This window comes from Erpetoichthys calabaricus, chromosome 17, assembly GCF_900747795.2.
Source record: "Erpetoichthys calabaricus chromosome 17, fErpCal1.3, whole genome shotgun sequence".
NCBI classification, from domain to species: Eukaryota; Metazoa; Chordata; class Cladistia; order Polypteriformes; family Polypteridae; genus Erpetoichthys; species Erpetoichthys calabaricus.
The window spans coordinates 46,750,531-46,763,455 of NC_041410.2; the positions used below are offsets into that span (position 1 = coordinate 46,750,531).

The following is a 12,925-nucleotide window of genomic DNA, read 5'->3' on the forward strand; positions in this document are numbered from 1 at the left end:
TTGTTGGTTGATTTGTTGTTGCATTAAGTTAAATTGCAGTCTGTGATTGTACATTTATTAGTTATTGCATCTTTTCACTTGTGGCAATCAACTTTTGTTGCCTGTCCTACTACACTTGCAGAACAAACAGGCCCGAGTTTGATGTTACTCGATTATGTCTACCTCTTTTGTAAGTTGCTTTGGATAAAAGCATCTGCCAAGCAAATTAATGTAAATGTAAGATGAAACCTCCAATTAGAGGCAAAGAAAATATAATCTTCAATTACAAAGAACAAAATCTGCTGAACAGGCTGTTTGAATTATCTTATGCAGCCTTTCTGACTTTTTTTCTCTCTCTTTTTTTTGTTTTTTATTTTTTTTAAAACAGGCTCCTCTGGCTCAGCCAGAGTCTCCTACAGCATCAGCTGGTGAAGATGTCCAGTCTCTGGCTGACTCAATGGACTCTGACCGAGAATCAGTCTGTAGCAATTCAAACGTTAACAACGGAAAATCTAACAAAGAAAAGGATAAGGAGAAACAGAGGAAAGAAAAAGAAAGAAACCGCACAGACTCTGTTGCCAACAAACTTGGAAGCCTTAGCAAGACTTTGGGGATCAAATTAAAAAAGAACATGGGAGGGTTGGGAGGACTGGTGCATGGCAAAATTAGTAAGTCCACCACAGGCAATGGCCGAAATGGAGAGCCTGGCGAGAAGGGAAAGAAAAAGGAAGCAAAAACCCGCAAAGGAAGTAAAGAGGAATCGGGCCAATCAGCTAGCACATCCCCGTCAGAGAAGACCACTAGTCCATCGCCTACCGAGAGGGCGTCTGGAGCGTCTCCTGTGGAGAAGTACTGCTCCTCCATGAAATCATCGAATGAGAAGCAAACGGACCACTGGAAATATAGCACTGATGTAAAATTAAGCCTGAACATCCTTCGAGCAGCCATGCAAGGGGAGCGGAAGTTTATTTTTGCTGGACTTCTTCTGACTAGCCATCGGCACCAGTTCCATGAAGAAATGATCAGCTTCTACCTGACTAGTGCCCAAGAACGATTTAGCGCAGAGCAGGAGCAGAAAAGAAAGGAGGCCGAAAAGAAACCTGCAGCCAACGGGACGCAAGTTAAAAAAACGGAACAGGAGACTTTCCCAAAAGATAAGCTCGACGCTTCTCCACCTGAGGAATCATCCCCAGTCTTACACCAAAGCCATACCTCGCAGCTGGTTTTGAAACTGCAGGAAAGAAACAGTCCAACATCCGGCCCCTTCACCTCACCCAGTAATGGTGCTAAGAAATCTGGGCCTATCCCGGTGTCTGCCCACTACAGCCATACCCCTCCTATTCAGCGTCAAAGTGTCATCCACTTGCAGGATGTCAGCTCACAATCGTCAAGCTTCCAAGAGGATATGTACAAACCTGTGGTAGGCACCCTAAAGACATGCGCCACCTATCCACAGCAGAATCGGTCACTGTCATCTCAGAGCTACAGTCCAGCGCGAATGTCAGGGATTCGTACATTTAACACTGTGGAGTCTCTGAATTGCTCCCGGTCAGGGGAACACAAGTCTCACACTTACACTAACGGCTTCAATGCCAATGATGTCCGTGACTGTCTGGAATATGCAGATGAAGATTCTCCACAGGCCTGGTTAAATCACGAAAAAAGCAAAGGCAGAAATATAGGTTGTTCACTTTATCCGATTCAGCAAAACCGCTGTAAGAAGGAGAACTGCTCCTTTTATGGACGGCCAGAGACTGAAAATTACTGCTCCTACTGTTACAAGGAAGAGATGAGACGCAGAGAAAAGGAAGGCAAAATGCATAGGCTTGGATGAACTACTGGGTGTCCGTGTCAGCCCAGCAGGTGCTGCTGGAGAGAACGCAGCAGCAGCACTTGCTGAACTCCAGCCTATTGCATTGTACCAATATTCTGTCTCTGTTAAAGAGATAACGCTCCTCTTTTCTGTTTTTCTCTTTTTTTTTTTTTGCTTTATTAATGAATACCATTACAAGGTATTGCAATTCAGAAAGCTGAATTCTTTTTACAGTTACGACCAGGGATTTGTTGCCGATTGCGTTTTGTTTTCAATTTGGCTTTTTGCACTTTGCACTTTAGGATCAATAAACTAGAGAAAACAGCGTTTCCCCTTTAAGTCCTAATAAATTCACAGTTGGAGCCTTAAATGCTGCTTTGCCTTGGCAAAGCCACTGCTTGATTACAGAGGCGGCCCAGCCAGGAGGTTTAAGCAGATTAAAGGAGCTTTTTGAAGTCTGAATTTCTTGTAATCTGCTAGGTCATCACTCATGTGCATTTTCTAGCATGTCATTTGGTTACTTTTAGGGAAACGGTGTTACCTTAGTTAAAGGGGAAGAGCACAGCTCTCTAGATTCTGTTGCAAAAGTGAAATGAGAAAGAAATTCTTCAGATGACAGCATGGACTGCAGCTCATTTTTTTTCTAATTATTACACATTTTAAAAGTTGATTTATTAGGTTTAGAACCCTACTGAAAAGGTTGAGTGGATTGTCCATTGGTGAATTTTCCAAATCTGATTTGTCTGTTAGAGTGGCCAGGTGGGCACCAACTCGGGCTCAACACAACACATATTTACACACACACACACACACACACTCTCATAGCAGGTTAACTTAGAGTCATCTGGTAACCTAAGAATCATGCCCACCTTCAGAACATGTGAGGAAACTGGAGTGTCTATAAAAACCCACCCAGATCAGAAGGGAATGCTCAGACTCCGCACAGAATGTAACTGGAAATTGAACCTAGAAGTATGGAAGATTATTTGTGCCAAAATGAAATGCAATTCAAGTGTTAATTGCACGTGGTGAATTTAATTTTGGCACAGTTTTATTTTTATCATAATTAAAACTGTATCAACCAAATGATCTATTGCTTTTCAATATGGAATGCAATTTTTGTCTGTTTAAAATGCAGTACAAAAGCTTATACACTCACACATTTAGTCAGGCATTCACATCAGACAGTCACCATCCGGGCTCATCAGAGGTAAGCACTAGCACCTTGGGACACTAACTAGTAGGTGCGATCGCCGACTCTTCCATCTCATTTCAATTTCCACCCAGAGCTCCAAGAAGCTATCAATTGAGGACAACTGGCCCCGCCCCATCCGGCCCATGAGCTATAAAAGCAAGGTGCTCCTGGAAGGAGGAGTCTCACTCTGGAGATGAGCTAACCATGCTGTGGATGTCCGACCCTGAAGCCTGACCACTCTCGAGAGCAATCTCACGGCAGTCTAAGGCTACCCTGTGCTTTTGTATCTGTGTTGCACCATCTTTCAACTGTTAATTTGATGGAACTTATTTTGAGTAACCAGGTTGGCACTGCAACATTTCATCCTTTCTTACCTATAACCCAATGACTCATTATATATAAATATATACATACATACTGTATACACACACACACACACAGAGTTAAATAATTTTTTAGCTCAGGGTAAAAGGCTGATCATCTGCTCTGCTCTTCCCTTTTATGTGCTGTCTTATCCTTTCTACTTTTTTGTAAAGCAAAATTTGGAAATTCCTTGGTTGTAGTGCCAAGTTAAAACAAAGGCATGTTTGGATTGGTTGTCAGACTGTAAATTGAGAGGGCTCTCCTGTAATGCTAACCAATTAACAAAAATAAAGGCAATCAATAATTAAATGGAAAAACAGCTCTTGTTGCCTAGAGCCCTTGGTCACCCTAAACCCTTGCAGGCCAGCAGTTTCTTTGCCATGCTGTTGCTTTGTTTTGTCAAATTCTTGTATGTTGATTTAAGGCAGAGGAAAGTGCAACATCAAGGCGCAACTGGAAACAACTGAAAAAGGAAACATGCTTATATCAAACTCACTAATAAAATGTATTAGATGTCAAGTATATATATTAAGTAGAAGAACTCACCAGTTCAAATAATTTTGCCAGTGCATCTGTGTTTCTAGATACATTTGTAAAGTGATTCCTTAGAGCAATAACCAGTCTTTGTAGACCAGTGTCTGTAGGTTCATAAATGGATAGAATTCTAATTCTAAAGAAACATTCAAATCCAAAGAGCGCCGACATTTATTCAGTGCGCACTCCACAGCTCTGCCCATTAAAACGTCACCTAACTGTGTCAAAACGCCATGGTGGGATGCAATACAAGCTGTGTGTAGCATATTACCACTAGATGCCAGTGTCAAGCTTCCTAAATCCCAAACCAAAAATGGGGAGCCAATGACTTGTGCCACATAAAGCCAAGGTGCCCAATAACAATACAATAATATCCTAGGCCTGAGGTATATTTTGTAGTCACAAAGCTTCCTTTAATTGTATTGAAGTGTGCAAGCATAAAAAAAAAATAGTGTATCTCTGATCTTCGGAGGAAAATACCAACACAAGAAAGCAGATTTAATAACACAACACCTTTTGGATTCTGGACTTAAAAGTGTCAGTTAAGAGTGGATCTTTGGTAGCAAATTGCCTCTTATTGTTGTCATGCCAAAGCTCTCTTGAGAAGGTTTCGGAAGCTACCTCTTTAGATTCAGTTTTCTAATTTAAAGAATTGTGGCTATAGCTCAGATTTTCACACAGGTGTCTTCCTTCATGTATGCCAGTCACATTACTGCCAGCTTCATGGCACACTGCGACTGCCGTTTATTCCGATGGTGAAGGAAAGAATTCTGTCAAGTTTTGTGCTCATTTTTAAGTTTTCTGTGTGTTCAGGTGCACAATAAGCAACCACCTTAGTCTTCCAGCTGTAGCCACAGCTATGTGAATGAAGGATAGCTGAATACATTGAAAAAAAAATAAATGAATAAATAAATATATTGTAATAATGGTGCTATATAGCGCCTGACCCAACACAGATTGGACACAGTTTTATTTTTCCTTCAGCTGGAGGGCACGTCTTCCCCGTAATCCCTCCAGCCACAACACAGTCCCAAATAAAACACAGTATACTACTCTCTCTCTCTCCTGTCTTCCACCGTCACTCCACCTCAGCAAGCTTTGTCCACCTCCACCCGACTCTGGCCGCTGAGTGGTGGTTGCTGGCTCCCTGTTATCAGGCACCCGGAAGTGCTCCAGGTGATTGATTAGCAACATCCGGCTGCACTTCCGGCTAAGGTGAAACCAGTGCCCAAAAGGGGCCAGCCCTCCTGTTGCAGCACCCCCTGGCGGCGCCTGCGAAACCCCACAGAGCTGCACAGAACTGCAACCCCCATGAAGCCCTGGGGGAGTCAGAGGCACCGCTGCAACTGAGGGATGCTACCATCTAGCGTCCAGGGGGAGATGCTGGGCTTTCCACCTTTGTCCCCCTAGCAGATGTGGTGAAGGGGCATCCCAGCCAGGCTTGGGCCTCGGCCATCTGTCACAATATATATATCAGTCAGTCAGTCATTTTCCAACCCGCTATATCCTAACACAGGGTCACGGGGATTTGCTGGAGCCAATCCTAGCCAACACAGGGCGCAAGGCAGGAAACAAACCCTGGGCAGGGTGCCAGCCCACTGCAGGGCACACACACACCAAGCACACACTAGGGGCAATTTAGGATCACCAATGTACCTAACCTGTATGTCTTTTGACTGTGGGAGGAAACCCATGCAGACACGGGGAGAACATGCAAACTCCACACACGGAGGACCCGGGAAGCGAACCCAGGTCTCCTTTCTGCAAGGCAGCAGCGCTACCACTGCGCCACCGTGCCGCCCTAAATAGTCATCCATCCATCCATTTTCCAACCCGCTGAATCCGAACACAGGGTCACGGGGGTCTGCTGGAGCCAATCCCAGTCAACACAGGGCACAAGGCAGGAACCAATCCCGGGCAGGGTGCCAACCCACCGCAGGACACACACAAACACACCCACACACCAAGCACACACTAGGGCCAATTTAGAATCGCTAATCCACCTAACCTGCATGTCTTTGGACTGTGGGATGAAACCCACGCAGACACGGGGAGAACATGCAAACTCCACACAGGGAGGACCCGGGAAGCGAACCCAGGTCCCCAGGTCTGCCAACTGCGAGGCAGCAGCGCTACCCACTGTGCCACCGTGCCACCCTAAATATAGTATATATTAATATAATATACACAAACACAATTTGTATGTACAGTATTTTTCAAATTCATATGTATATCCTTCAAATTATTTGATTGTACATGACTTAGGTGGTTCATAAACCATTCAGCATATTATATAATTTACATATTTATATGTACTGTATATAATTTATTATGCTGAGCAGTTAATGAACCACCCAAGACATGTACTTCAAATATTTTGTAGATCTTTCCCATGACAGTAGTCTTGATTCACGAGGCACCTTTTGACTTACTGTTCTCTACTCCACTCAACACAAAGCATGGTGCATAAAATGAAATGCCTGCCCTGCAATGTAAACACATTAACGTATCAATGCAGAATCATCGAGTTTTTCAACTGAATGTCTTTGATTTTGGTTGAGTTATAATTCATGCTTCACTCTAAAGACTAAATCATGCAAAACTGCCTTTCATTAATTAGTTATTGTAAATGCACACTTTTTGGTGACGTCCTTCAGAACAAATCTATTCTAAAGAATCAGCCATCTTATCTAAGGTTTATTCCTACCTTGGACCTAAAACAGATGTCACATTACATGACTTCCAGTCACAGGGAATGTCAAACTTGTCGACTGCTGTTGCTGATCTCGTTACCACAGGACATCCGGTTGCATGACTAGAAATAACAGAGCATGTCAAATTACATGACAGAATGACAGCTCTCCAGCACAGTGTCACATTTTCAAAGTGCCGTGAACCAATGCTTTTTTTCTGACCGCTAGAAGTGTGCTGCCTGTATGAAGGTTTTATAGATATGGCAAGTTCCATTTTTTTTTGTTTCATATTCTGAGGTGGCATGTAAAACAGGTGACATCAGACAGCTGAGCCTCATTTCTGTTTGTCAGGTCCAAAACCAAAACTCCCTTGTTCCCTGTTCCTCGTCGCTGCATTACATGCGTTGCACTTCGGCTGAGTGCTCATTAGTTCCCAACTCTTGCACACACAGAGTACGGCCCTACAGACTGAGACAAAATCAAATCTGCTTGACTCTGTCGGGGTGAGTTGCAGACTAGTTAGGCCGAGTCGCTGGGTATGTCAGACTATACAACTGAGAAGTCACGGGATTTAACTGCGACTTACTAAGGTTACATAAATGAAAACTGCTGTAATGTGACATGGGTTTAAGGTGTCAAGGTTTCTTTATTTAGTTATGTTTACACAAGAAATCATGAAATTTGCCTTCTCAGTTGCATCTAATAACAGACAGAATGAAATTAGAGATAAGACAGGTTAAGGTATGGCAGTTTGATAGTGCATATTTATACAAATTAGTTACAGGATACATATCAAACCTCTACTGTTTTCTCCAATATTCCTTATTAAAAGGTCATATGGCACTAGTAAGAATTTCTGGAGCGATTTGTGTGGGTTTTCAAAGACACTCTTCTTCCTGATTTAATGAAATTAAGTTCTACATGTAATGGATGTCTACCATCAGTTCAGATAACTTCCAGTTTCCTTAGCGTTGTCCTCTGACGCACATTCGCCAAATCATCTACGTCAGCCCCACTTTAGCTGCATGCTTAATAACCTGCTGGATCTTTTTAAAATTTTGGTTTGTCAGGCTACTAAACCAGGCAATAAAACTGAAAGGGATAAGAGACTGGATCACACTGCAGTTAAAGGACAACATGAGGTCTTTGCATTTAGAGAATATTTTTTTGTACTTGTATTCCAATTAAGATTATTGTCTAGGTTAGTTCCGAAGTATGTATATTCAGTCACTATTTCTACCTCCTCCACCAGAACAGTGGGTGAACATACAGATTTCTGTCTCTTAAAATCAAATATCATTTCTTTGGTCTTTTTTACAGTTCCTCTTACTCCACTTTATCGTACAGTCCACTTGATTTAGATAGTGGCTTTCATCCTCCCCAGATATGTGTTCAATGAGCAGGCTGTGTTCAGTATATTTCAATATGGAGCATTGGTCATTGTTCTCAGGTCACTTGTGCATGGAGTAAACAGTAATGGTGAGAAGACACACAACCCCTGCGGGCTTCTTGTGTTTGAATGAATTACTTTTGAAAAAGTGCCAGAGCACTAAAAGTTCAGAGTCACATAGGACTTGAGCCCATCTCAACGGCACTGGACGCAGGGTAGAGTCAGTCCACTGGCAGGTCCACTCATGCACACGCCTTCACCTCTGCTCACACTAAGCCAGTTTAGAACTGACTGTTCACCTGTCACCCTCTTCACTTGGGTGTCAGAATAAAACCAGAGAGCTTAGAGGAACATGGAGAACATGCAAAAGCCATAAGAGCAATGAACCATGAGGCAAGTAGCAGCAACCACCTGAAGTCCCACTTCATGACACTTTTATGTTGTTTAATAGTAAGCAGCATGTACAAGTACAGCTCTGTAGTTTCTATATGTCTATAGATTGAACATTCAAATATTAGACCAACCTGGACAAGAACAGGTCATTCAACCCAACAATGCTTTACAGTCCTACGCCACTTAGGTCTTCCAAAATAAAATTAAGTTGAGTTTTGAAAGTCCCTCAAGTCCTCCTGTCTACCACACTAGTTGGTCACTTATTCCAAGTGCTTCTGGTTGACTGGATGAAGAAAAACTTCCTAATGTTTGTGAGAAATTTACCCTTAAGTTTCCAACTGTGTCCTCGTATTCTTGATGAACTCATTTTAAAGACACAATCTCGATCCACTGGACTAATTCCCTTCATAATTTTAAACACTTCAATCATGTCACCTCTTAATCTTCTTTTCCTAAAACTGAAAAGGCTCAGCTCTTTTAATCGTTCCTTAAAATTCATCCCCCGTACCCCTGGAATCGGCCTAGTCGCTCTTCTCTGGACCTTTTCTAGCACTGCAATATCCTTTCTGTAGCCTGGAGACCAAAACTGCACACAGTACTCCACAGTTACAGGTACAAGTAAATGACTCTAAATTTACGACATTATTTTTCACACACAATCCGTCTGAGCTGTTGGTTGTGATCAGGAGTTTCAGCCGAGGTATTGATAATTTGAGATGCATGTCGCTAAGTTTCAGATGTAGTTAATAGCATTTATCTTTTTTTATCAGTTCATTACTGGTTTATCATTCTGAAATCAATTGTATATATTATATTTAATTCTTATGAGGTCACCTTTTGTCTTTTACACAATGATTGTGTAAAATAAATTGATGCATGATTTTTGTACTGCTGACGAATCCAAAGGCAGTGGCAACAAGCAACCTCACCTATATTTTTCTAAATGTAATACTCTCACATTCTAAAACATACTTTAAATTGTAAGGATTTTGATGCTGAGATCATGTTGACTGAGTTTTGTGTTGTCGTCTCTGAGGTTCCTGTCTTACCACCTGATCCCTTTCGGCATTGTTCAAACGCTCTCTACTACCAGCTTGCCGTTATTTGAATTTCTATGATTGAGTGGTGAATTCAGAAATACCTTTAAGTATCTTCTCACCACAATCCAGAATTAGAGTGAGCAAGGTCAGATAATGAGTAAATATATCACCCATAGGATCGAACCCCTAGCCCTCTCACTCATTGGCCTTAGGCAGACCACACACATAAGCACACTGTAACAGTCTTGAACTCTCCCTCGCTGACAACAAATGAGGTTGGGCTCACATTTCACATTTATCAGTTTGCCGCTGATGTGAGACCGAATCCTAAACCCGCACACTTACAGCCCAACCACACACTGGATAGAAAAATGATACAACTATCAGAAGTGAGGAAGTCCTTCTTAAGTCCTGGAAGTGTCTGCAAGAGCCGATGGCATTACTACACCATTTAACACTCAGATGTTGAATACTTTTACACACTCCCCTGTCAGTGAAGAGTATCCATACATCAGGCAGCACTCTAACTGATTTTGGGTTTGTTCACTCTTCGTGCCTGTCATGGCTCTTTTCCTACTGGAGATATAACCCCAGTTGTCGCAGTCATTGGCACACGACTGATAGGTCACACAAGTGGCCTAACTACTTGAGTTCAAGCAGGCTTCTGGAATTGGCTTTCACTATCCCTCGTTTAAATTCACCATTCTTGCTCAAGGTCATTTCTCCTTTTCCTACAGTCATTGTTAAGATTGGGGTCACCCTTAATGACCACCATGGCTTGTCCTCCACTTGGCATTGAGTCCAAGCCCATCCCCGAGAGTCCCACCACCGACCCAACACAAGTGACATAACTACTTGCAGGCTAACAGAATTTGCTTTTACCACACCTCATTTAAATTCACCTTCCTTGCTGAAGGTTATTTCTCCTTCTCTTGCCGTCGTTAGATTTGGATCATCCTTTGCTAGGCATTGTCGCTTATCCTCCACTTGGGATTGAGTCCAAGGCCCTCACCTTGAGAATCACACCACCAGTCAGACACAAGTGACCTAACTGCTTCAAGTAATAAAAAGATTTTATATTCTGGATGTTTCATTAACACATCATTATTCATGTATTCTTGTGCTTCTGGTTTCATCTTCTTTTTGCTCCCCACTTTTAATCAGTGGCTTTCAGTTATTTTAGATCTTACAGTTTTGATTCCATGCTTTGCCAGACCACCGCTCATTCTTGGTTGACATTAACAACCAGACACATCTTGTGTTCCAACATTGGACGTCAGTGAAATCTATGGTGGTTGACCTCTTAGAACAAATTGTGTCCTATCTAGTGGGACAATTTTCTTGGATCTGACGGGGTAATAGTAACGCAATATGGGGGCTGTTGAATGTTTTCGTAAACCTGACATCGACCTTTTCCATAATACTCGTAATGGGGAATAAGCTGTTGCTTCTTTCTTGCCTTGCTCAAGCAGCGCAATTCAGTTGTTTCTAGTTGGCCCTCCAGTTCCCCCTTGGCATGTCAGGATGTTCTTGTAGGCAGGAAGATTTATTACTGTCTTCACACGACTAACGACAAACATCGTTTGAAATATGTGATGGACTCCAGTACCTCATTTATTTCATTGTAATGAATGGCTTGATCAGTGCATGGTTTCCCATCCATCTTTATTTCACTGCCACCCCCCCCCCCCAAGAATTTTGTATGAATTTTCTGAACTAATTAGTGCCAAAACAGAAAAAATGCAAACAAGCTTTTTTTTATTCCTGGATGCAAATTTGTATGCAGCATCATCTTGAGATGTTTTACCTTTATTATTATTTTTCCAATTGATTTGATAGCACAGATTCTTTTCCAGCTGTCTAATTCTGCATCATGTCTGTTTGTAAACCTTTGTCGACTCTCCTTTCGGATTCTCGTAAACGATAATTTGTTGTAAATTACAGATCGTGATGTTAAACGTACTGAATGTCCCCTGGCCTTGACTGTAACTGGCATTTCAGCTTGGTTTATAATTTTCTATTCCACACGTGGCAGTTATCTTTGTTTGTATGGAACAAGCTCGTGAGCTCTCACCTCTGACTAAAACATTGTTGGAAGATTTTACACTACTTTAAATTATTTATTTGCACAGGACAGTAGGTACAAATGTACATAGTAAAACAATCTGAATAGTTTATTGTTTAAAAAAAAAAAAAAAGGTGTTTGTGTGTAATGTGTGTGGACTAGAGAATGTGACATGTTGGGAATTTACAAGCCAAGGTTAAATTGTAATATAGAAATTATTTTTATATTATTTTCACAAAATGCTGCAAAGCAATATTTTGCGCTTTTTATTAAGGACACAGTTGTCACTTTGGTAGGTTATTTCAACTGCAGAATTGTTAGAGTAAGATTACCTTAAAAAGAAAAAAAAAGCTTTGTAAAGAAACATTAAGTTATCGATATTTATGTTCCTGATAGATGTTTGTAACAATTCATTCAACTCATGACATTGGCATCATGAATTTGGGGTTTTTGCTTTCCCTTTGCTGAAGTTGAACAGACTAATCTTACTTTTGCATATGCCATAAAGATATTTTATAAATAGATAACGATTTTTATCAGATAACCTCTTTCCTCTCCCAGATGTCGAATCATTTTGTAAATAACCATAAAAACCGAATGGTATGGCTAGTGGCGGTGTGACCGATTGCCATGAAGGTTCTCATCTACTATCAGTGACTGTGGCTTACATTTCCCTCTCACGTTAACTCGAAGTGCTATTGAATTAGTTTTTAAGGTGAAGTAACGATTTTAGCACTGTTGCAGTAGACACTAGCCACCTTCTGATTTGAATTTTCATTTGATCATTCGTGTAAGCAAATTATTTCCCTTGTGTCAGATTGAGTTTTGTGCAATATTAGTCTCTACTAACAAAGATAAAGGTGATCGCAACCTGATTTTTTGATTCCTCAAAATAATTATTTGCTTTCGCAAATCTTACCATTTCAGCACCCATTTAACTCATGGCGCACTTAAATCAACGCAGATGTGCCGTCTTTTTCTTCTCTTTGATTTAAACTCTTCCTTTTCTCCTAACGACATGCTAGAAATTTGGTTTCTTCAATGGTCGTCTCCCTCCCTCAAGTCCTATGGCGCTTAGTCACCTTCTGATGTGCAGTAGTTATGAACTCCTTCATGATGCACAGCCCACCCTAAACGACTTTCACTTCCTTTTTGCAGTCGCCAGCCATGTCAGTAAATGCGGTTCAAATTAATATATAAATGTTATTTAAAATAAAATTATAAAATAACCTAGTCAAGTCATTATTGGTTATTATTGTACTGCCATGTTTGTCAGACAAAACCTTGTGTAAGACAAGGCAAATAAATCCATTGCAAAACCTCCTACTTGACTTGTGAATTTTATGCAGTTTTTTAGTATTGGGGTGACCACATTGGTCGTGTTTTCTGTTCCTAGGGTGGAGTATTAAGCCTGGGATATACTTAACGTTACGTGACGCATGCACTTGAGGATGCTGTAC

At 41.4% G+C, this 12,925-nt stretch overlaps 1 protein-coding gene across 1 annotated transcript in view; it reads left to right on the plus strand.

The window, feature by feature from the left end:
* The window catches only part of otud7a (OTU deubiquitinase 7A), a 523,825-nt gene extending 513,024 nt beyond the window's left edge, over nucleotides 1-10,801 (plus strand). The window contains exon 14 of the mRNA XM_028823137.2: nucleotides 368-10,801. Coding sequence (XP_028678970.2) covers nucleotides 368-1,813 — 1,446 coding nt within the window. The 3' untranslated portion in view covers nucleotides 1,814-10,801. The remainder of the gene's footprint in view (nucleotides 1-367) is intronic.
* The last annotated feature ends 2,124 nt before the right edge of the window (nucleotides 10,802-12,925 follow it).